Raw genomic sequence first — 25883 nt, forward strand, 5'->3', positions numbered from 1 at the left:
AAATCTAGGAAATGTATTCTGAGAAATAAGGAATCATCTTTAGGGCATAGCTTAGAGTTTATTAACTTAAAATTGTGCTAAATTAAGCTTCCTTGTTTCAACAACTTACTTATCTGGCTTTATCCAGACAACCTGCAGTTCTCATCCATTCTTACAGCAAATTAGAAGCAAGGAGGTGTACTATTATTATTGTTATTCTTGTCTCTTGTTGACATATAAAGTATGGCAGTGGGTGTTGGGTTAGAGTAGGCTATTTTGAAAATTTTTTACAGAATTTTGTGTGCTTTATATGTAAAAAAAACCCAAAACGTTGTTGTTTAAATAAGGGAAAATGCAAGGTGCTGCATGCACTTTAAGGAAAGTCAGACCAAGTGCGAAGCGACATGGGAGCGCCCTAAACTCCCACAGGGCACCGTCGTTGCTGCATAAATCACGACATCAGTAATAATAACCTGATGCACTATTGGCTGGTTAAATCATGTTCACTGCATACTTTCCAAGACAACATATATTATACCTGATCAGAAGTGGCTGCTATATTTGAGTAAGTTCTCCGTCAAAACCAGAGATAAGCTTTTAAATAGTATTTAAAAGTCACATAATTCCATCATTGGAAAAAACAATAGAGAAAATTTTATCCCCCATTAAACGAGACATGTCTGCATAAATGAAATTCAAAATCAGTGCCCGTGAGATAACTGACTTTCCTCGCTTTCTACATAATATTTGTTTCCCAGGTGACTGTCTGCTTCTCATGGTGTCGCCCCCGCCCGGCGGGAGCCGCGAGTAGTTACCCAGCCACAGCTGCTGGCAGCTCGTGTTGCACAGGATCACCTGCAGCCTGGTCTTGTGCTCCCCGGTCCTCCGCTGGCAGGCGTCCCACAGCACCTGGAACCCACGCCCCGCGGGGTCAGAACCGGCTCGGCCCACACGGGTCCTCACCGTCCTCACTGTCGGTCTGAGCCGGCCTCTTACCATGGCTTCCCGGGCGGCCGAGGCGGGGTCTGCGTATCCTTCCTGTCTGGCTCCCTGCAAAGCAAGCGCAGGGTTCCAAATCATGCCAGTATCGAGGTACGGGGACCTGAGGGTTACACCCCTTATTTTTGAGATAAAGATAAATGGACCTAGAGATATGAGTGGATTGCTTAGCATCTGACTGCTAGAGGAGAATAATGGTTAGATTTCGGTGGCTATTCTGGCTCTGAGACCTGGTTACCGGTTACCGTCCTCTTCCCGTAGCTTAAAGACTTGTTACAGTTAGACAATCGCTTCTGCCCACTCTTCAAGTTCTCTCTTAGGTACACCAAGCAACAAATACCTGAAAGCGGTAAGTGTGCTCTATCTTCTGGGAGGCTGGGAATGTATGCCGTTTGTCTAACGACGCAAACCGGCCGTGGCAATCCTCAGCCTCACCGAGCTTGGCCTATCCGTGGATTTGGCGCAACTGACACTCTGCTCTTCCTGCTGCACGTTCACCACTTGGCCTCCAGGATCCTGCAGTCTCGTTTCCTTTCCTTCTACGTCACTGGTTACTCCTCAATCTTGTGAACTGCTTCCTCTTACTTTTCAATCTCTTAATTTTGGAAGGTCGCAGTAATCAGTCTTTGATCACTGTCTTGTCTGCCTTTATACCCTTGTCTTGGAAGTCTTCTCTCTTCATGCGACTTTAAATTCCAGCTGCGTCACTAACATAATGGTACCCACAGTTACCTCCCCAGCTAAGCTCTACCGTCTGAGCTGCCGGTGCGCACGTTCCAACTGCTGACTCCGCATCTGCACTTGACTTTCTGGCGTACGTGTCAGATTCACTGTGCTCAAACTCCAATTCCTGGTCTCTCTGCCTCACAAACCTCCCGTAGTCCCAGGTCCCCTCCTCCTGTCCTGTTGCTCAGATTAAAAAATTTGAGTGTCACATTTGATTCCTCTTGTTTTCCTTTCATATCCCGCGTCCGATTCCTCAGGAAATAGCTTAGACTCTTGTCTTCAAAATGCATCCAGACTCCGGGCACTTTGCGGTGCAGCCGACGCCCTGGTGCGGGCGCGAGTTAACGCCGCGTCCGGCTTTGCTGGCCGTGCGGCCTCCCTGCCGCTGCCGCTGCCGCCCTGGTCGCCTGCAGCCCTTTCTCAACACGGCATCCCTCGTGAGGGCTGCGAAGCATAAGGTCACATCGTTCCTTCCTCACGCCCAGCAATGACTTCCTGCCCGTTCCACTCAGAGGAAAAGCCGGAGTCCCTACGGCGGCTGCAGAATTCGACATGTCACCACCTGCTACTTCTCTGTCCTCATCACTTCATCTTCCACTTTAGCACGTCCGCTTCTCTTGCTCAGACGGCACGAGGCGGCCTCCTTACTGTTCCGCAAACTCGTCAGCTGTTTTCTTGCCTTAAACTTTTCCTCTAGCTCCACCCTCTGCCTGGAAGAGCCCAGCACATCCATTCAGTTCTTCAATCACTTTTACTCAAATCTTTGCTAAAATCTCTCCTCAACGAGACCCACCCTGACCAGCCCAGACAAGATTGCGGTCCACCCTCTGTGCCCAGCCCTGGAAAGGTAGGGCAACAGCTTTTGGAGAGCAGACTTCAAAGACCAATCAGGAGGTGTGGGAAGACTTTCTGGAAGTTTTCTTAGTGATCCTCGACAGAACTGTAAAGTAAGCTCCTGCCCTTGCCAAGTTCGTGAGAAGCACTGAGGGATCCTCCGCAGCTCTGCACGTCCCGGTCTCGTGTGCACGAACACCTAAAGCTCCAATGCTGCATGTCCCTCAGTCTCAGTTAATTCACAGAAGGCGTGTGTCCGAATTGTAATGGCGTTAAGAAGACGAACGTATTTCTTTGATTACGGAAGTGAAGGTGCACCGGGAGGCAGAGGGCTTGGTTATCGCAACTGAGGAATTGCAGAATGTTTGTTTTGGGAGGGAGTTTAGAGAAGAGTGAGTGAGTTCACATCCCTTAATTTACAGAGCAAAATTCTGAATCTCTAGAAGGCTAAATGACAAATCTGAGGACACCCAAGTGAATATAACAGAACCAAGAAGGGAAAGGTCTGTACTTTGCTGTTGTATGAACACACACACACACACACACACACACGCATAGAGGCTGGGGAGGGGGAGAGAGAGAGAGAGAGGAGAGAGAGCACGAGCACAACTAGAGGGTGGAGAGATTTGGTGCTTCCTAGTTATGCAGATGAAACTATTAGCTCCAAATTTCACAACCCTCAGGAAGGAATCCCGTGTCCTTTTTGTAAGATATCTAGACAGACTCTCCCTGGAATGGTGCATGCCACAGACAGTGGTCGAGAGAAATGATAGACTTTTTCCAAGTAATTCACTTTACATCTTTTTCCAACCTTCTAAATTTCCAGATCCAAAGCCTAAATCGGGGGTTACAAACTGAAGAGCCATTAATGTTGAAAGCTGAATTCAATAGAAAATCATTGAAATATTTAAAAATCTTAGAGAAATCATGCACATAATTTATGCCAATAACAAAACAGAAGGGATAAAAGATTAAAATACAGCCTTATCTTTGGCCTTTTATTTATCTCATAGAAACTATTCATGGTAGAATCAATTATAGAGAAATTAAAATGTAACTGACATCTTCAGATTAAAACTGCATATTTTTGCTTTTCACATGATATTTTTCCTCTTTGCTATAATAATAAACAACATCACTCTACAAAGAAGATTAGAGGTAGGCCCAAGAAACTTTCATACACTGGTCTTTTAAAAGATCACTTGAAATGGCAACACAATAAGGTTATGTTCAAAAACATAAATCATGGATAAAAATGCTAAGACATTTTCCTTTTTAAAGCTCTTTTAAGAAAGGAGGCAGGGCATTTTGTGTTTTTGTTCTTTGTTTATATATACTTCCCTTTTGGAAATTCTTTTGGGGCCTAATGTAGTCATCCTTGTAAGTTTTCTACTCGGCATATACACCTTCATCCTCACCAGCCTCTGTTGCCCGTTTGTCTTTCGTGGCTGCAGTGCTCAATTATTCCTTTCAGCTTTGATGCACACCCATATAACTGATTGCAAAACTCGTTTCTCCTTCCTTGAAGACCAACAGCTGAGTACCACTTTGCAGCCACCCTGGATACTTGGGCTACCTGACTGAGGTTTAGCCAATGAAATTTGAACAAAAATGACATGCATCACAACGAGGCCCACAAAAACTCCCATGACCAATCCTCCATTGTCTTTCTGCTTCTGCAGGCTGAGGACAGGCATGAACTTGAAAGCCGGCTGTGAAAAGTGTGAAGGTGGGAAGAGACTGAGTCTTTAGTCACTTCTTGGAGGAGAGCTGCTCCTGATCCGCAGCACCTGCTCTGGTCTTCGAGCAAGCCTAAGGGTGGTGTTCACTTTATGCCTTTAGTCATGTGCTATCGTCTGGATATTGGGCCCTCCAAAGCTCCTGTTGAACTTTGATCCCAGTGTTGGAGGTGTGGCCTGGTGGGAGGTGTGTGGGTCAACAGACAGACTCATGAATGGCCTGGTGCCGTCCTCCCTGTGATAAGGGAGTTCTCCTTCTACCAGTCCCCAGCCCCCAGAGCTCCCTGGAGAGCTGATTGTTTGAAAGAGCCTGGCAGCTCCCTCTCCCCTCTCTTGTTGCCTTCCTCTAGCTTGATGCTGCTTCCCTTGGCCTCTGCCTCAAGTGGAAGCTTCCTGAAACCCTCCCCTGAAGCAGACACTGGCGCCATGCTTCTTGCACAGCCTGCAGAACCAGGAGCCAAACAAACCTCTCTATAGATTACCCAGCCTCGGGTGTTCCTTTATAGCAACACACAGTGGACTAAGACACCATATATTACAAGGAAGAGATGAGCTTACTAGGTAATCGGCTGGTTTGCAAGTAGAAATGAAAGTGAGGTGAGAGAATGTTTAGAAATTTGGTGCCTCTGAGAGTTAGACAGGAAAACCACTTGCTGACTGCAAGCGAGCTTAGCCTTGAAGACGCTTTGAAAGGCAAGGGCCTGCGGGGACTCAGCCCTGCAGTAGCACCCAGCTCATTTCCTTGTCTGAGAGAGGCTTCAAGGTATTGGCTGTGAGTCGTAAAAAAAATGGGCGGCGTAAGGGCAGGTGCAAGGATTTAAAGCAGTTAGCCGTATTTGGGAAATATATCTAGGAAAGAACTTCAGATGTGAAGTCATGTAAGGAACTAACTGGAAGCAAGTAGAGCGTGATTCTTTTTTAAGTGTTTTAGGGATTCCCATTTCAAACACATCACAAACCCAGATTAAAGAAGAGTGGACCGCCTAAGCTTTAAACAAACCGTTAGGCTTCTAAATTCGCCAAAAGCGAGCTGTGGAGGAGCCACGGCCCTCGAGGAGGATACACAGATGCTCCTTATAAGCTCAGCCCATCACAATGTCGTTCAGTGGAAAATGCATGAGATACACCTGACCTACCAAACACCACGGCCCAGCCCAGCCTACCTCGGATGTGCTCAGAACACTAACGTTGGCCTACAGCCGGGCAAACGCATCTAATGCTAAGCTTGTTTTATAATAAAGTGTTGACTGTCTCATGCAATTTACTGAATACTGTACATTACATCGAAATTGTGATGACTATGTGCCATCGTAAAGTCGAAAAATCGTAAATTTGGTCCAAAGGCAGGACCAGGGCCTGCACAGGGCCTCTTTGGCTTAAGCCAGGAAGGACAAAGAACAAGGAAGAACCCCTCAAAGCTTGTCAGTAGCAGCCACAGAAATGTTTAGGTGAGTAAAAATCCAGAAACTCATGGAGACTGCTGGCTCTAGAGTGGTCCAGAAAGAGAAAGAAAGAATGCACAACAGTCGTCTTGCATCTTTCTCACTGCTCTCCCCTGGGACCTGGGTGCTGGGTTCGCGAGGGCTCGAGGGGGGACTCCCAGCCTCGCCCCGCCTTCTGGACCCTGGGCCTTTCTCCACCATGGGTTCCGCCTGCCACCCTCGTCCATACTAAAGGGAATAATTTATTCTTCGTTCTTGAAAGGCAATGGAATCTTTCCTTAATTTCACATTCTCGTGTACAAAATTCCATCTACCTATGGCTTTTAGTGAAATTTTTTTGCTAAATACTGAGTTATATTTTTGAACTATAAAGGCAAGACTTAGGGATTTAGAAGTGTTTGTTTCATTTCAAACACACACACACATGCATACAATACCGAACCAAACCAAAATGTTGGTTTTTAAGACATCTTCCCCTGCTGTGGGCTTCTAGATACCTGTCAGTAATTAAGAGCTGAACACTAACGCTTTTTCTCTCTGCCTCCCTGGATGCCTTTGCTAAAGAGAATGACGGGTACACGTGAGAATATGCACAAAACAAAAGATAATTATATCTTAAAAATATTATTCGTATTACAATGCTAGCATGTGGAATGTTTTAAGGAAATGTGAATTGAATCGAAATAATTACATACCATTTAGTCAGTACAGAAACATACGGCATATGACAAAACCAAAACCTAATTTTCATGTCAAGTCCTGTCCCTCTTTGGTCACACGTGGCACCACAAGTTTCTGCAGGGAGCCCTGGGTCACACGCTGCACTGGAGTCTGTAGGTTCAGTTAAATTCTGGATTTCTACTTATTAGCTCTTCAACAATCAGAGAGCTAGAACCTTAAAATTTTGACACTGTTTTTTCATGTCTGAAGAGCTCATGAGAATATTTACATTGCAAGTGTTTTGTTGTTATTAAATGAGGAATATGCTGGTCTCCGTGCACAATGCTAGGCACGTAGGAGAAATCGAGAAAAGTTAGTGTATCCCCAACTCACTTAGCACTTTCAAAAAGTGGCATTACTTTCTAATTGGAATTATAAAGTATGACTTCAATAATTCTAATCTTTTAACTCCTTTGGACTATACAATTATTTACACATATATGTATATTTGTAATCATTTCAAGTGTGGTAGATTTTTAGCTTTTTGGGAACAGAGCTGTGTGTTGCCCGTGTTTGTCTCTATGCCCGTTTCCAGCTGAGTCCTCTGGACTCGGCTTCAGTGAAGGTTACTACACAGAATTTACCACTGACCTATAATATGGTGAGTTTTCTGTTCCGTTTTTTTGGAGATGACATATATCTATTTTTTAATAGTGCAAAAGGTATGAATTTGGGAATGCCATACCTGGGCCAAATTCATGAGGGTGTCTCTGAAGTGTCCTGAGGTCTCCGAACAAATGTCCTCTTGAAGGTTACTGCTGTACTCTGTACAAGAAAATACAATTTATTATAGAACCACAAATCAATGTGCTTTGGATAAGTTAATGCTACTTCCCCAGTAGTGAGTGCAAAGTCCAGCCAATGCTGTCAATCTGTTGACATTTCTTTGTTGATTAACTGTCCCCCAAAGAAATCTGTCACCTGGTGGTAACACAGGCACAGGTCTACTTTTTTAAAAAATATCTTTATTCCAAAATTAAAAAACAGGATTGAGAGTCACTTCATACTAATTCTCAAAATTCAGAATTGTGCATTCTGTTTCCATAGACTGCATTTTAATATTTGAAGTGAAGGTTCTCACTTCCTTCCCCTTGGAAAAGTCTTCTTTTTGTTCAAATGCAGGTGACCGAAACATTTTCTTGACATTCAATGTTACACAGCCCTTAACGTAATGGAACGTGAGGCATTAACCATTTTGTAAAAGGAGACATAGTTGCCCTGTCTACTTCTGAATGTGCAAAAATCTGATTTTGAGGTAGGTTACAGGGATAATGAAATTTATGTAAAGCAAAGGAGATATATTTGTAGAATTCACTGAGAGATTATTGCACTTTGCTTTATTCTGTTTGTTTCTGTACTGTTTATGTGCTATTTATCTGCTGCGTCTCTCCTGGGTGAGAGACAAAATGCCCCCGAACCAAGGTGCTGGTTACTTTCCTGTCTTAGTGAAAACATTCATCTCATAGAGACTTGTAATCATTTTCCTGGAAGATTTGCTTACTCGATTGTCTGGGGAATTGTTTCATTTTGAGTACACTAATCATCAGTTTTACTTATTGAGTTAATTGGTCTTATGTGAGTCATATTTCAAATGTAAGAGTGTCTTAGAAAATTCTTCAAAATACATAAACCGGAATATTTTATGTTATTTAAGAACTATGAAGTTCATGTGTGTGTAAAATGTATTCTCATATGTATGTTTCCTTACGCAAACTGTAGGCTTCTCGCATCTGGAAAATCTCCCCATTTGTTCTTGAAGCTAATATATCGATGAGGCAGTTCTCATCGGTGCCCGCTCCCTGGGAAAATGGAAGAAGAGAGAAACACAACAGCGCTTTTATCGGGAATAATGGGTGCAGCTCGTGTGGAATAACGGGGTACGGCACACGCCGTGTTCTGAGCGGCGGCAGAAGGAACAGGAAGTTTGTTTGGGACACAGAGAGGCCCGAATTCTGTCTGGCTCTGCCATTACTGGCTGTTTGGCCCCGAGGAGATAACATTATCTGAAGGAAACTGTTCCTTCCTTTAGAATAAAGCTAGGTAGGGATTTTTAAACAGGGTGGAAAAAAAAAAGTTTAAGCCATGCTCACGGCACTGAGCATTTGCCTTTGCTGTTGTAGTATCAGTCCTCCAGCAAGCTGAACCCAGAATGTAGGCCTTCTAATCTCCTGGGAATGTTTCGGGGACCTGTCCCTGCCTCTCCCTAGATGTGGAGTTTTGTAGAATTTGTCTAAACATCTGCTTTCTGTGGTCTCTTACAGACACACGCATGCATTAGTGATCGTTTGTGACCGTGATTTTAAAGACAATGCATCTTTTCAAGAAAGGCTCATTTGACTTGACCATCTGTGAACTATTGGTAAAATATACCAGCTTTATCTAAACAGCAACACAGGACTTTATTCTTGTAATTTTTAGTCATATAATTTTGCAAGAGGTAGAAATTGACATGCAAGGTTTGTTAAAAGTGATTAGTTAAAATTCACATGAATTGTAGACAGTGCCTCTTGTGATCGGTAAACACAATGGCCAAAACCCATGTTTCTGTGATTTTTTTCCATTGCCTCTTTCCTGTCACACACTGTTCACAGACTGGTGATCCGGTCACTGGAAAGCACCATGTCGGAATTACCGCGACAATTCTGCAGGTGTTAACATCAGCACTTGGAAAGAAGTGAAAGACCCTCTTTGTTCCCCGGCCCTAGGCAACGAAATGTGTAACAAATCCATAGCTAATCTGTTTCATGGAAATGACTTTCCCGTAAGAAAGAATTATTCTAATCGTTCAAAAGTAAAACCGTGACACATTTGAGCAATTGTTTTTGTAAAGGACTAATTTAAGGTCATAACAATAAAGATGTCATTTATATACTGTCTCTGATCTGATATCCTATTTTGACTTGAACCAAATTTTAACACATAATTTTAAAGTATTTCCATGATTTTTAACACATTCTCCTCAGTATACAAACCCACACTGGGGAGAGGCGAGTCGGAACCGCCTGGAACCTTATTGCTTCTCTCCCGGAGGCAGCTCAGGGTGCAGCGGGCTCAGGGCGGGGTCTGCGCAGCGCGGAGCAGGTGGACCAGCCGGCCCTGGAGGCCCCGTCCTGCTCGCGAGGCCGCTTCCCCCGACCACATGCCCACCGCTACCGCCTTGCTTAGATGCCCTCCTCTCTTCCGTCTTGTAAGTATGTGGGGGATGGCCGGGTGGTCTCCCCTCCACTGAAATACCGGCCTGTGGCCCTTACGGGCACACTTGGACCCGATCTCTACCTTCATGGCGTGCCAGAGCTCATGGGCGTCGTAGCACGGCGGCGGGTACATGAGGCCCACCATCACCTCCTTGAAGTGGTGAGAAAGCTGCTCCTTCAGGTCCTCAATCAGGTCCTGTGGAGACAAACATAGACACTTTTATTGTGTCAGTTACTACATGAGAGATGGGACAACTGGAGGAAGCCTTCCAGCAAGATGTCCTTTCCCATGTCGTTTGACATAAAAGAAGTCAACGTGAAAGTGAGAATGTGGAATTTCTGATGAAGTTCTGGCACAAAATGATGAAGACAAGTCAAGACTTTGTCAAGGAGGAAAAAGAGAAACGTGAGGGAGAGGTGACCTACAGGCCCTGCTGGCTGACCGAGCACCAGGGCACTGCGGGGGAGGGGCCGTGGGACTCCTGCCTCCCGGTGGGTGCCGTGAGCCTGTCGGGGGCTTTGGCAGGAGGTGCGGATCACTCAGCAAACGTGGGTGTTTAATGCACTGCAAGGCCCCGTGTGTCCCCAGGGAAAAGTGCTTTGCTAGGGTATAAATTATTTAATAGATTTTAAATTCCTAGTACCTCATTTTTTCATTGCTTTAATCTGCTTCAGTGTAATTTTGTAGAGCTTGATAAAGTACTGTTTTAGCCTAAATTTAACCTGTTATATAAAAAGCAAAGATGTACGTAAGCCTGTGGGTTAAAACAAAAGTTACTGAAAAATGACACCCCTTCTAGCACTATGCAAGTTAAAACAGGGTTGAGTTCCCAGTGATAGAACTTTTATAGTTTTTACGTTCTCTGTCAAGAGAAAAACTAGCACTGGTGTCATGGCCTCATAAGCTAAGCTAACAGCTTCATGTGTAAAAAAAGCTATATCCGGTCGTTGTCTTTGGCTTAATTCAATTAACGTTCCTCCTAGTCGTGGCACTTGGATTGTTAATTCTTTCTAAAACCAACAGCTATCTTTTATTTCATGTATTATAGTTGCTCAAAGACTGGGGTTTGGAGATGGAGTCAGTTTATGTGCACTGACTCTATAGAGGAAGTTTTAGGGTCGTGTTTTATCGATAGTGCTCAGCTGAGAAGCAATTGCTATTTCAGGCCCCTGTGGCCTGAAGAGTTTTTGCTCGGAATCTGTGGTTTAAATGCACAACAAAAGCAAGGAATCCTTAATGGTGCTTGCTTTGAAATTAGAATGTGATTACTTTAAAACACTAGGGATAGTTTTATTGCCTTAAAGTATTTTTAAACTGCCATTCTTTTTTAATGGTCTCTATAACTGCATGCTGGTGAGAAGAAAAGCTACTAGAGAATTCTCTTTTGCTGAGAGTTAGGTGAGGCCCTGCAGAGAACTGTAGGAAAGGGTGTTATTTTTTGACCTGGTGATCATTAGTATTTTCTATGCCTTCCCTACAGCCGGACACACGCCGTTTCCACACACCACTTCCAGCGTAATTGGACCGACTGGCAGAGTCAGGTCACCAAACTTTTCATCTGGGATGGGAATGATTTTGGGAAAGGACTGGTGGGCACTGTACAAACATTTCGTGATATGTATTTTATTCCTCGGAACACGTTAGAGGAATGAACTGTTCCTGACATACAATGGGGTCTGAAATCTTTGTGATCTGTGAGACTGAAAAAACGATAATACCTGTCCTCTGAGTGCTGTTAGTCTGGGGAGACGGCCCTAGCCAGGCCGAGAGGAGACGTACCTGGCCGTACAGGCCCCGGTAAGCCTCCGCGATCATCTGCCGCTGCGCGTTGCAGCGCCCGGTGAGGGTGCCGATCAGCGCGTCCTTGTCACAGTCTGGAAGAGAAGGAGGTTTGGCGATGGGTAAAGCTGCCACTCTGTGGTTAGGAAGAACCCACTTTCTAAGGATCCAGACCAATGTGAGGCATCATCCCCGAGGGCACTTTCAAGCAGAGAGCAATTTTAACCAAAGGTGGAAATTACAGACGGTCCTGATGCAGCGCAGGCTCCGCTGTCTCTAATTTCAGTGCTGTCACCGGGGAGGGCCTCCTTCCTCTACAGAGATCCGAGAAAAAGTACAGGGCGTAAAGAAAACATAGTCTTTCTTCACCCATTCTTTTACCCCACCCAAAACAGGCTTCCTGGACCTTCAGGTTGATTAATGTTTAATTAGTTAATTTATTTGTGTGTGTGTGTGTGTGTGTGCGCGCGTGTGTTGAGCGGGGAGGGGCTGGGGAACTCTGATCAAGGTTTAAACGGGCACAACGTCTCTCATTGTGCAGGTAGAGAGGGGCCCACAGTGAACACACATTAAGGCGAAATGCCTGCTCTCGTTCAGAGCCCGCAGGGGAAGGAGGAGTGACAGGGGAGGAAATCACGAAAGCACAAGGTGTCCGGGCAGTTCTGAGGGACGGTGTGAACCTGTCACATGTTGCAGGGAACGGGGTCTCTCCTGCCCACAGTGCAGACCCTGTTTCTGGAACACATGTGCTCCGCTTCCTCATAAACCAACACACTGAGCCCACAGACCAGCGTGGTGCCAACTAGTTTAGATAAATGTCGCTCTAATTATGGTCATAGTGGAGTGACCAAGATGTTAACCTTTCCCTCTTATGACCAAAATTTAGACTGGTTTCTTTCTGACTAGGGGCCTGTGACCTCCCTTTTTTATAGCATTTATTCTAAAACTTGTAATTGTAACAGAGGGAACAGCTTGAAAAAGGGTAAAATGTTTCACGAGTTGTCTCTTTAAGCCACACCCCACTCTTTTTGGGAATTAAACCTGCCTCCCTGCCCAAGGCCAGTAACAGAGGGGCAGGCGAGAGTCCTTTGTATTTCTGTACTGCAGGAGACGGCTCCGGCTCCGCAGGGCAGAGGTCAGGAGATGGTCCTCCCGGAGACGCTACAGTTGCACAGCAACAGCCTGGGGCCGGGAACTCCTTGTAAAACCTCTGCGTTTCCATTTATAGACAGGACCGTGGTACTTTCAGATGAGAGTCCCCCATCCTTCTCACTTACCAGCAAATTAATAAACTTCTCTTTCCTTCTCCTTGTTCTTGGCCGAGGGGGCCAGTCCCGAACCTTCGGTAACACAATGGTAAATTCCTTCTTTGCCCCTTAGCTATGTAATCTTCCCCCAGCCTCTTGCCCGGCGTTACAACCCAGAAAGGTCTTACTGGAAGCTGTCTCTTGAAACGTGGTCATCAAGGAAGACGGAGCCCCTGTCTGCCTGTGTCTCCGTGACGGTAGGAGTCTGGCTTTGCTAAGTGCCAGTGAGCAGTCACAGGTGGCCTAATCACCGATGCCCAGCACCCCCCAGCACTCCTCCACCAGCTCACCCCAGTGCTTGGAAACTCTCCTGCCTGTTGTTTCACTGGATTTGAGTTCAATCTCTGTCACCTCCTGCAATAATCTTGACCCCTATTGCAATAGTCTTGAATAAAGTCTTCCTCGCCTGTTTAATTCTGCCTGGTGTAATTTTTCTTTGACAAGAGGAGATGCTTATTGGAGATTTAAAAATGCATTGAAAGACTGAAATGTTAAGCAAATCATCAATCTGGAAACTAAAGCCATCCTGGAGGCCGGCAATGAGTCCGGTGCAGTGAGTGAGGGCCAGTGATTGGGATTTTCACGGGTGATTGTGCCAGTGAGGTGCAGGAGGAGGAGCAGGTCTGAAAGCTGCAGCAGGGAGGAAGCAGGGCACAGACTCAGCCGCAAAGACTGAAATTAACGGCATCTAAGAGAAAAGGCAGCCTCCACGGAAAAGGCACAGAGAAACGTGGTGCCTGGGTCTAACCTGGTTCCATCCCTGGGCTCAGAGGAAAATAAGCAGTTGTAGAGGATTCTGTTAACTGCATGAAGGATACTCCAAAATGAACATATTTTTAATAATAAATAGAAGATTTTTCAATTACTTTCATTGCCTTGTTCTTACTATCATCACACTTACGTAATTACCATCGTCTTTCATTTTTGGTTTTTGTTCTGTTGAGAATGTCCACAACCTACCCTTCTAAATTGCTCTTTATTTTTTAAAGTTTTCACAGCAATTCTTGTTCATTTTTCCTTCCAGAGATATTTTAGAATAATTTTATATGGATCTCAAAATTTTATTAAAATTTTTTAATTAAAATAGCTGTAAACTTAGGAATCAACTTATATCTAAATAGCACTGAATGGTCTAGAAGAAACAGACTTTAAATGTAAAGACACAGACAGATTAAAAGTAAAGAGGTGGAGAACAATATACCATACTAATATAATCAAAAGAAAGCTGCAGGAGCTATATTAATTTTAAACAAAAGACTTCAAAGCAAAGAAAATTATCGTGATTAAAAGTGTCATTACATAATGGTAAGAGGGGTCAGTCCTCCAACAATGCACAACAAACCTTAATGTGTATGTGCCGAAAAGCAGAGTGTCAAAAGAGATAAGGAAAAAACTAATAGAAACGCAAGGAGAAGTAGATGCATCCACCGTTATGTCAGGACAGTCACTGAAAGCTCCAGCAGGCGGAAAACCAGCAAGGGCAGAGCTGAAATGAACAAGACCAACTGGATCTAACTGGCTTCTGTGAAATACTCAAGGTACCGACAGCACAGTACACATTCTTCTTAGGGTCACATGGAACATTCACCAAGATACACCACATTCTGGGCCACAGAACACACCCTAACAAATTCAAAAGAATAGAAATCATACAAAATATGCTCTCAGACCACAGTGAAATTAAACTAGAAATCAATAACAGAAAGATAGCTGGAAAACCCCAAACATTATCGAGGTTAAACAACACACCTCTAAATAGCACACGGGGCAAAGGAGAAGTCTCAGGAGAATTTTTAAAAATTTCAAACAAAATGAAAATGAAACCACAACTTATCAAAATTTGTGAGATACAGTAAATGTAATATGTAGAGAAAAATTTATAACATTGCATGCATATATGTGAAAAAAGAAAGATCTGAAATCAATAATCTAAGCTTCCACCTGAGGAAACTAGAACAGTAAGAAAAATAAATCTAAAGTAAACAGAAGAAAAGAAATAATAAAAAGTAGAAATTGGTGAAATTAAAAATAGAAAATCAATAGAAAAAAATCAATGACACCAAAAGCTGGTTCTTTGAAAAGATCAATAATATCTATAAGCCTTAGCCAGGCTAACCAGGAAAAAGAGAGAGAGACACACAAATCACAAATATCAGAAATAAAACAGAGGCCATCTCTACTGATCTCTTAGACATTAAAATGATAAAAATATATATGAACAACTCTCAGAACACACATTTGATGGTCTAGATGAAATGGATCAACTCCTTCAAAGACACACTCTACCCACACTCATACAAGGAAAAATAGACAATCTGAATAGGTCTGTATCTATTAAAGAAATTGAATCAGTAATTAATGACCTGACAAAACAGAAAGCTCTAGGCCCAGATGGGTTCACTGGTGAGTTCTACCGAACGTTTACAGAAGAAATACACTTCTCTATAATTTCTTTCAGAAAATAGAATCAGAAGGAGCACTTGCTAACTCATTCTATGATGACAGCATGACTTTAATAGCAAAACCAAAGTAAGACATTACAAGAAAACTATTGACCAACATCTCTCATGAACATACATGTAAGAATCTTCAAAAAAATTATCAAATCAAATATAACATTGTATAAAAAGAATTGTACTTAACGATTAAGTGGGATTTATTTTTCATATATGCAAGGCTGGTTCAACACTCTAATACCAACTAATGTCATCCATCACATCAACGGGCTAAAGGAAAAAAATCATACAAATGTATCGACAGGTGTAGAAAAAGCATTTGGCAAAGTCCAAAACCGATTCAGGATAAAAACTCTTAGCACACTGGGAATAAAAGGGACTTTCCTCAGCCTGATAAAGAACATCAAAAACCTACGGCCAGCCTCATACTGAAGGGTGGAAAGATCAGGAACAGGGAGAGGATGTCCACTCTGAGCAGCACTGAGTGTTTCAGAAAAGATCAATTTTGACTTGGGTGCTCCTTTTTCAAGATTTAGGAATGTAGGTTAAAAATGGTTCCACTTGACTGGGGCCTCACAGGGCTGACTTGACAATTATATACACTAATAGATACAAAATAAATACAGTTCTGAGAATGCATGGGCAGGGGAAGTAGCTTCTAACGGTGAGGAACTGGAAAGTTGACAGCAGTGTTAGGGAATGTTAGTGAGAAGCGTTCCTTTTTAGATGATTAGTGAATTTTTATATAACTTAAGTCAATTTCTGTTGAAACGACTCATTTTCGTTTGCTTTAGAATACATTTTTGCTTTTGGATTTTTCTAAATAAAACACAGTAACCAGGGAAGGGAAGACCTCAGTAACTGTCTTTTTCGATTGTACCCTGCCAGGGTCCTCGGACTGAGAGACTTGAAAGCGTTTTGAGCTGTGCTCTTGCTCCGGCGTGCCCCCGTGGACAGCGTGCAGTCTACAACCTCCTGAGATACTTCACCGTCAAACACTGACAAGCCACAAATTATGACGGTCAATGAATCCATATTCTGACCCTAAAATTGCAATGACAGGAAAATTGAAACTGGAGCAAAGAAAAACTTTTTAGTGACTAGATTGCTGTGCTCTGTCGTTTTAAACCAAAAATTGCACTCCAGAAGAAAAAGTTAATTCGCAACTTTTCATTACCTTGTCTTTATATTTTTCTGGTGATGATTTATATTTTAAAAGGCATAAAAGCACTGCAAGCTCCTAACATCAACTGTAGAGGGCACGTTTAAAGTTCCGTGTTGTTTTCCGTGGGGCCCGCAGATGTGCACACACAGGCGAGGTCCCACGGCAGCCTTGTCTGTCAAGTTCAGAGCTGGCTTTCTTAGGAAAGGCTTTGCATGTTTTATGCAAACGTCTCTTTCATGCTGCCTCTGTTTATCTTTGTGCTCTTCAGAAGTCTTCTTAAAACAGGTTTTGTTTTGGGAAACGTACGGATGTTTCATACCTCCATATCATATCTTAAAGATTAGGTCTTTTAAAAAAGAACCCAACAGTTTCCCTCCCTTCTTCTTTCTCTATTCTTTTTCTAAACTCTAGCCTCATTTATTATGAAGCCCCCGTACGCCAAAGCCAAGCTCTAGGAGTTCTCAGTCTGGCGGGTGGCGGGGACAAACACTGGCACACAGGGTGGGCACGGGAGGTCAGGGGCTGCGGCGGGCGGGCGGCTGAGCCTGCAGCGCCCAGAGAAGAATGCAAAGAGGGAGGCTCATTTGAACTGATTCTTGAAAGAAGAGAATTTGGAAGAAAAGTAGATGAGAGAAGAAAATGCCATAATTAGGCCAATTTATAGAGATGTTAAAAAGACATAAAATAAAAGCAGAGCCATTTGGGAGAATAACCAGAAGTTTGATTTGACTGGAAGTGGAAGTAGCAAAAAAAAAAAAAAGTCAAAAGTCAAAAAAGGATGCTTTATCCTAAAGTATCTATTTCAGTTTGTGATTTCCTTTAGTGGTTGGTGATGAGGCATTGAAAGATTTCAGTGAAACATGTCCAAGTCAGATTTGCAATTTCTCAAGGGGGGTCTGTTCACCATTACTGTCTTTTTCTATCGCTTTTCCTCTCATTCCACTCCTTTGCCCAGTTTTTTGCCTAATCTGTGTCTGCCTTTTGTGAGACACCAGCTATCTTACACTCACAGTACAGTCTTCTGAGAAAGTCAAACGGAAGACATTACAAGTCGACAGAGACGATCAGACTCACCGAAGCCCTGCAGAGCCGCCCCCAGCACCTGGGCATCCAGCACAGGGTTGAAATTGGGCGCCGGGAAGATGGTTCCTTGGATCTGGAGGGGAGAGTCGAGGAGAGACGGTCGTAACTCACATGAAAGGTTTCAACATTTTTTACAGATAAATGAAGCCAAAAGTATCTTCTATACGTTCAAGTTACGATAAGACATGCACACAAGTCTATTAAACACATGTCCTAATTGTGTGTCATTGTAGAAAGTAAATTTGTTGAGTTTATTTTATAATATCCATCGGCCTCTGCTATGTCATCATCTATTTTTCAAATAGGAAACTGTGACACCAGAACCAATAGTAGAAACATGGCAAGAATCAAATTAAAAATATTTGTCTTCTTAACAAACAGTACGTATTTTCTTAGGAACTAGAGATTATTTTTCAGGAACTGAAAAAAGAACTGTATTGGGGCAATTCCTGCCATTAACAGGAATGACAAGTGGCACTTGCCAACACAGCTTTTTTGCAAATAAGGGGCCCTAAAATCATGTTAGAGAAAATTGGTATGTTTGAATTTGGATTATGGGATACATAAAAATCTAGGTGATGTGGCCAGGGCAGAGATTATTCAGCTGAAGCTCACAGCTGCAGAGGAAAACACAAATACCTGACAGACAGACAGACATTCCATTTCAATTCTCTCTCTCGCCGATAATAAAATGGCAGAACATTTAGGGCAGCTTGTGACCCCCGTGGTTTATTGTTTTAGACAGAGTCAGCCAGGACTAAGCACTACAGGACCCCACTCAGCACCACAGAGCTGTCAATTAAAAATTATCAATATTAAGGGCAGCTCTCCCGTTTGCTGTCCGTGTGCCCAGAAACGCTGGGGGAAATGCCTTCCCGCAGCAAGCGAGTCCCCGGGCCTTGAGAAGGACTCGACATCCACCGAGCTCTTCGCAGCTACTCCGTCCTAGCTGGAGACAGAGTGCTCCAGGGCCCACCGCCTGACAGCTGAAAATTAGTGGTTAATGAGAACAAGACTAAGCCATAATTTCTGTTCGTAGTTAAATGAATACACATATGCCAATACCAAAATATTTATCAAAGGATTTTTAGAATTAGGAACATAAAACTGAGAGCTGAATTCAGTCTGGATCCTGTTTCAGTGATGTTAATAAACATAAAGTTGTCTATTTGAAATATACCAAAAACCATACAACGATTGTGCTAAGAACGTATTTTCATACTTAGAAGTATAACTGTGTCAGTGGAATGAAGCGGATTCTTTCAGTCATTATACTTATCACATTTATTGTTTTGTGGTAGGAAAACAAAACAGAAATAAATCCAATGGACAAATATGAATTAGCCCAGAGAAGAGGGTTTAGGGGAAAGGGCTGATCCCAGGTGACAGGGCAGAAATTCACCCCAAATGGACGTGTGAATAAGAATGTGGCCTGGCAAGACCTGGTAGTTGAGGCACGTTGAGTATGGAGATACAGAGTTGGGGATGGAGAGACGAGATTACTCTCAGACATCTGCATTTTTAGGTAAGAAAGGGATACGATTTGATTTGAATTCCAGTAGTAACAATTTATAGTGATGTAAAGGGTGAGTCAATGCAGGCTGCAAAGGTGACTAATCTAGAATCCCATTTGAGATATAATGTGGACCAGAACTGAGGCCAATATCTAATAGCATGTGTTTAATGAATACTGACTGCTTGGTTAACTGAATGTAATTTAACGTACTAATTTTGTAACACAAATTTTAACTTAAGTTAGTAACAGTAGTTTAACCTGGAAGTCAGAGACTGTTATTTCAGGGTTTTTTCACAATTTATATGTTTAATGCAATGCCTTTATTGATATACAGGTTTCTATTCTGTTCTGGTCTTAGGACAAATTGGCAATTTTGAACAAGTGTACAGAGCAGGAAAGACAGCCAAAAAGAAGTTTCCATTGGCTGGGCTGCCAAAATGTGCTGAAGAATAGAATGTCTAATATTTAATTTCCAGTTATTTGCAGAACCCCATTGTAAATCCCTGTGTTGACATGAAACCTCAGCAAAGGGGGCTGGGATAGCTTTAGCTGGTGGCGCTTTGGGAGCACGAAGGCGTGAGGGCTGTGCCCGTGACAGGGGCATCCAGAATGCCTTCATGCGCTGGCTGGGTGTTCCCTAAGCTAATTAATGAAAATGTAGAGCTTCAAGAGAGCGGCTAACCTTTATTCCCTGTGCTCCTCTAACCTCAGAAAAGAATTTTTAGGGAAACAACAGCTCTGGGATAGAATTTTTGAGAACTTAATTAAATATTAAAGGACGGTATGACTTTAGCTTATATCTGTGTAATGCTTATAAGGACATAAATATATTATCTAATAAAAATAAAGTTTAACGAACTGATGGCTGGTTCATTAGCACTAGGACAGCTAGTGATATTAACATAGGTTTAGTTATTTTTTTTTGAATTGATGCGGAAGTTTTTATAAATATGAACCAATTACTAAATTAGTTGCTGTAAACTTTTTACAACTTAGCAGATAGATGTCAAGGAGGTCGAGAAAATCTCTAATCATCAGGGAAATGCAAATCAAAACCACAACGAGGTATCACCTAACTCAGCCCCAAAACAACAGATGCTGGCGAGGATTCGGAGAGAAAGGAACACTCATACACTGCTGGTGGGAATGCAAACCATTAATAGTACATCCGCAATGGAAAGTAGTGTGGAGAGACCTGAAACAACTAGATGTAGACGTACCATTTGATCCAGAAATCCCATTATTGGACATTTACCCAAAGGAAAGAAAGTCATTCTATCTAAAGACACTTGCACTCAAATGTTTATTGCAGCATAAATTTTTTTTTTTTTTTTTTTTTTGAGACAGAGTCTCACTCTGTTGCCCGGGCTAGAGTGAGTGCCGTGGCATCAGCCTAGCTCACAGCAACCTCAAACTCCTGGGCTCAGGCGATCCTACTGCCTCAGCCTCCCAAGTAGCTGGGACTACAGGCATGCGCCACCATGCCCGGCTAATTTTTTCTATATATATATTTTAGTTGGTCAGATAATTTCTTTCTATTTTTGGTAGAGACGGGGTCTTGCTCTTGCTCAGGCTGGTATTGCAGCATAATTTGCAACTGCAAAGATGTGGAATTAACCCAAGTGCCCATCAATACATGAGTGGATTAATAGAATGTGGTACATGTATACCATGGAGTATTACTCAGCCATAAAAAATGGTGAGCTAATACCTCCTGTATTAACCTGGGTGGAAGTGGAGCCCATTCTTCTAAGTGAAGTATCACAAGAATGGAAAAACAAACACCACCTGTGCTCACCATCACATTGGAACTGAGGGGCACACGTGCACGCATGGTGGTAAAACTCAGTGGAAACCAAGCAGGTGAGAGGGGAAGGAGGGGATGGGTAAATTCACACCCAACGGGTACAGTGCACACTATCTGGGTGATGGACACACTTGCAACTTAGAGTCAAACTGTGCAAAAGCAATTCATGTAACCAAAATGTTTGTATCTCCATAATATTCTGAAATAACAAAAAATCTGAAAAAAAAAGAAAGAGGAGAACTGATTTCACTTACACAATCTCTTACAATGAAAATCTAAAAGAGCATCTTCATTAACATGATGTTACTATTTCAGGAAACAATTTCCCAGTAAGATATAATTGAAAATAACTTTAGCTTAACAGAACACTACTAAACTTAACCTAATGAGAGTGAAACAGAGAGCATCAAATGACTACTGACTCCTCGAGGCTCCAGGTATCTGATTTCTGACTCTGGAAGCTGTCCGTGTTCCCTAACAGGGCAGAGGGACTTTGCGGATGTGAGTAAGTTACGGGTCGGGAGACGGGGAGATTGCCCTGGATTATCTGTGTGGGCCACAAACATAATTCCAAACATCTTTCTGTAAGAGGGGGCAGAGGAAGATTTGACTACAGAAGAACAAGGCGACACGGTAATGAGAGCAGGATGCCACGCTGCTGGCTGTGAAGATGAAGGAAGGGACCGTGACCAACGAGCGTAGGTGGCCCCTGGGAGCTGGACGGGCAGGACACTAACTGCTTCTCACCTAGCGTCTCCAGAAGGAACCGGCCCTGCTTACACCTTAACCTTAGCCTGGTGAAACCGACTTCAGATTTCTGACTTCCAGAACTGTAAGAGAATAAATCTGTGTTATTTTAAGCCTCTAAACTTTTGGTGATTTGTTGTAGTAACAAGAGGGAACAACACATTCATTTTGAGATCCTGTGTCCACCATTCCTAAAGTCTATGTCACAAATGTGCCCAGTCCCAGTCGAGCTCCCTACACTATCATCCAGAGATATGTGTATATCTGGAAGAGAAAAGAGCAATGAAAGAAAAGTAATAACAAGGAAAACAGAAAAAATTCAATTCATGAAAAAATGACATTTTTAAATGAAAAGGGATCACCTCATATTAGAGAATACTAGTGAAGAAAATGAGATTGACATTTGAAACATACTGTGAAACATAATATTTAGATATTAATATTCAGGTTACTTACAAAAGAAATAATAAAATTGGCCTCAGAATTCTCTTCTGCAAAATTAAATGTGAAAAGTCATCTGATCAGCCTTTCCAGATTCCAGAGGAAAAAGTCTAGGACTCAAAAGTTTTAAACCCAGAAAATTATAATTTACAAGAAAGGAGGAAGGAAAAATCTATCCATCTTTTCCAAAACATAATACTGAAGAATGATTCCAACCAAATGGAAGCTGAATCAGTGTCGAAAAAGCAAGGGGAAGAAAAGAAGTAGTCCCATACCATTATAGAGCTGTAACCCAAAAATAATAGTCAACACTTACTGAGTTTTCAAAATATAGCAAGAGTAGTGCTAGATAATTCCAGTTACGTCATGCTATGGTTTGAATGTTGAGTGCCCTCCAAAATTCCTGTTGAAATCCAGGTACCAAGGTGTGCTGTGGGGAGGGGCAGCCCCTGGGAGGCGACTAGGTCATGATGCCCCTGCCCTGGGAGTGGGACCAGGTGCTCTCACAAAAAAGGTTGACAGAGGGGCTCCTCCCTGTCTGCCCTCCTGCCTTGTGCCACATGAAAACGCAGCATTGCTCCCCTACCGGGGACACAGCATCCAAGGGCCATCTTGGAGGCAGAGACTAGACCTCACCAGACAAGGAACAAGCTGGTGCCATGATCTTAGACTTCCCAGCCTCCAGAACTATGAGAAAATAAATTCTTGTTCTTTATAAATTACCCAGTTTCAAGGTCTCAAGTATTTTGTTATAGCAGCATGAAATGGACTAAGCTTATTTAACTTCCAGGGATCAAATGATCACACATACAAACAAATGAGGTCGGTACTATCGCCACAGGTGAAGGAATTCAGACTCAGAGAGGGTCATTTCTGTTGTTAGCTTATGTGATTAGTAAGCAATGGAGCCCGGGTTCAAACCCAAATGGAATTCCAAAGCCCATGCTCATAATTGCTAGACTAAACTCCCATATGTGGCAGAAAAAGAGATGGGAACATTTAAAAAAATTGGTAGATAGTTAATATATGTTTAAGGTAATCAATTTGGCAAATGAGGACATCTGTGACATAAAAAGTTAAGAAAATTCATTTTTTACTTCATTGTCTACAAATTGTTGTCAAATATTTTAATAGCTGTCGCAAGAGGAAATAGTTTGCCAAGTGTTCTGCTTGTCTTTTCCTATTTTTACGTGTAGGCATGGCAACTTTGTTTCCAGTGGAATCACACTCACATTTTATTTGGTAATCTGCCTTTTCTCTTCATAATACACCACTCTATATGATATTTCTTATAATCAATTGTGCTATTTTCTTATTTTTGAAGATAAATATCATGGAGCACATTGAAAAATGCTACTCAACCTTCCTTATGAGTGGCCTGATTAATACTATAATAATATGTCATTGCAGGCTTTTTATTTTCATCAATATATTATTTAAAAAGCACTAACATTTAAATCCAATGACCATATTTATGCCCCAAATAAAATAGCAAATAAATGCACTTTGCAAGTCATGATGTTCTAGAGCTGAAGGAGGCATTGTAGTTATTTGTGTAGCTACTGTGCAATTTAAACAGCACTTTCATATTCTTCATCTAATTTGGTGTTACCAACAAGGGTGTATCAGGCAAGCAGATGTTTCCATTTCTGCATTATATATGAAAAAGGTGACTCACTATTTATGCAAAGCCACTGGATTAATAATTGGCCGCCTAGGAAAAGGGTGTTCTGACTCTGCACCAGTACTATGCAAGCATGTCTCACCTGTCGGTTTTCTTTTTTACTTCCCTGGTTATTATCCTCATATTTCAAAAAATTAAGGTTCCTTTTTATTTGTTTATGTCTTATTAAATGGCTAAAGGGTCTAACGTACATAAATTAATCTAGAGGGTATAAAACATACAATAACTTAAAAATTTTAAAGGGTTAAATGTGAAGCAAATTTATGCAGTTAGGCTCTCAGGGACTGTTCATGCTCAAGGAACACATGCAGGCATGTGAATTTCACACCTAATATAGAGACTGTGCTGGCATTTAGTGTAGGAAGAATTGCATTTCATGGATTTATTAGGACAATTTCTGCAAAATGATCTTGCAGACCTTAGATAAATGGTGATTCTAAAACTTCAGCAACTTTCATCTAATTTGATATTTTTAAAGAAGTTAGTAATAAGCACTCTCAAAGCACAGTAATCTATTTCACAAATAGAAACAGACTCCTGTTGATTAAAAATTCTCTAGCTTTCAATAACAGAGATCAATGATATTGTTATTTGTATGTTGTTGAGATGTTAATGAGAAAAAGAATGGTCCTTTTGCCTACCCTTTTTCCTTTTTGAATGCAGATAGATTACTATGGACAATATCACAAAGTTCTATTACCAACAGATTTTATCTTTATAATGATGCTTGGTCCTGGTTGGTTTTATGGGTTTTTTTTTTCCTTTCCTTAGTTAATACTTACTGAAGCAAGGGTATATGATTTTAAAGTAAAGCCAGTTTTCAGCTAAACAGAATTTTCGCTAGGTAACCCATAAATAAGTTATTTAGTTATGTAATAAAGAACTTGTACATTTTTATACTGAAGAAATTTAATACAAACAGAAGTTTTAGAATTTTGGAATTAATCTTACAGATATATGATTAATATGTATTACAGAGTTAGAGATAAGAGCCAGTTTGTTTAGGATAATTTTTAGCTTGAGCTATTTTAAATAAGTGTCCTACATGGCATTTCTATTCTATTTGGTGAATGAGATACACAATCTCAAAAAAAAAAAAAAAAAAAAGAATTACTCTAAAGATAAAATATGTGGCCTTATTATTATGAGTGGAAGGCATTTGATTATTAGAAGTTTTCTTTCTTTATAAACATTAGTTGTACATCTAGCTATAATTAACCCAGAGGATCAAGGAAACAAAAGGAGCGTATTTTAAATATTAGCAGAAAAATAGATATAATTCAAATAATATCTGTGGTTTAGTTAATAAATAGCACTAAGCTTATGTTCATACCCTGGTTTTGTTAACTTCAGTATGGTTATGTAAAATGTATAAACATTAGGAAAATCTAGGTGAAATTTACTCTTACAACATTTCTATAAGTCTAAAATTTCTCGAAATAAAAAGTTAAAAAATAATTATTTTTAGCTGCCAATCTAGTCTCATAAAACAAGACACGGCAGACTTTTAAATCAAAAATTACTACGTTGGCCGGGCGCGGTGGCTCACGCCTGTAATCCTAGCCCTCTGGGAGGCCGAGGTGGGTGGATCGCTCGAGGTCAGGAGTTCGAGACCAGCCTGAGCGAGACCCCATCTCTACTAAAAATAGCAATGAATTATCTGGCCAACTAAAAATATATATAGAAGAAATTAGCCGGGCGTGGTGGCACATGCCTGTAGTCCCAGCTACTCGGGAGGCTGAGGCAGGAGGATTGGTTGAGCCCAGGAGTTTGAGGCTGCTGTGAGCGAGGCTGATGCCACAGCACTCACTCTAGCCCGGGCAACAGAGTGAGACTCTGTCTCAAAAAAAAAAAAAAAAAAAAAATTGCTACGTTGATTTAAATGTAGCTTCAAACAATATAGTTTGACAACAGGATTCTGCAAGATTCACAGCTGGAGGACTAAGAGGTTCGAACGTGATGTGGTCGTGGGCGCAGCGGGAAACAGAGCCCATCGCTGCACCTCTGCCTGGAAGATGAGAGTGGCACACGTGGCCACCTGTGCGGGAGACTCGGTGAGCAGCTGTGTGAATGGAAGGGTGACAGTCACGACCAGGGGAAACGTTCTACTTCACACATCGTCACACTGCAGTGACCGAAAGCTTCACGGGGGAGAATGGTTCCCTAGTGAACCTGTGCCACGTTCCACTCTGGGGCAAGAAGGTTTTGTACATCAAAATGGGATGAGGGAAAAATAAGTTACATTGCCACAAAAGCCAAGTATT

At 42.0% G+C, this 25883-nt stretch overlaps 1 protein-coding gene across 1 annotated transcript in view; it reads right to left on the reverse strand.

Moving 5' to 3' along the window:
* The window catches only part of ANXA10 (annexin A10), a 56729-nt gene that overhangs the window by 7302 nt on the left and 23544 nt on the right, over positions 1-25883 (reverse strand). Inside the window, exons 6-13 of the mRNA XM_045552647.1 lie at positions 25622-25681; positions 17416-17497; positions 11414-11508; positions 9716-9829; positions 8148-8238; positions 7125-7204; positions 976-1029; positions 795-888 (exon numbers count right to left, since the gene is read on the reverse strand). Of these exons, the coding sequence (XP_045408603.1) occupies positions 795-888; positions 976-1029; positions 7125-7204; positions 8148-8238; positions 9716-9829; positions 11414-11508; positions 17416-17497; positions 25622-25681 (670 nt within the window). The remainder of the gene's footprint in view (positions 1-794; positions 889-975; positions 1030-7124; positions 7205-8147; positions 8239-9715; positions 9830-11413; positions 11509-17415; positions 17498-25621; positions 25682-25883) is intronic.

The sequence above is a fragment of the Lemur catta genome, chromosome 5 (assembly GCF_020740605.2).
Source record: "Lemur catta isolate mLemCat1 chromosome 5, mLemCat1.pri, whole genome shotgun sequence".
NCBI lineage: Eukaryota > Metazoa > Chordata > Mammalia > Primates > Lemuridae > Lemur > Lemur catta.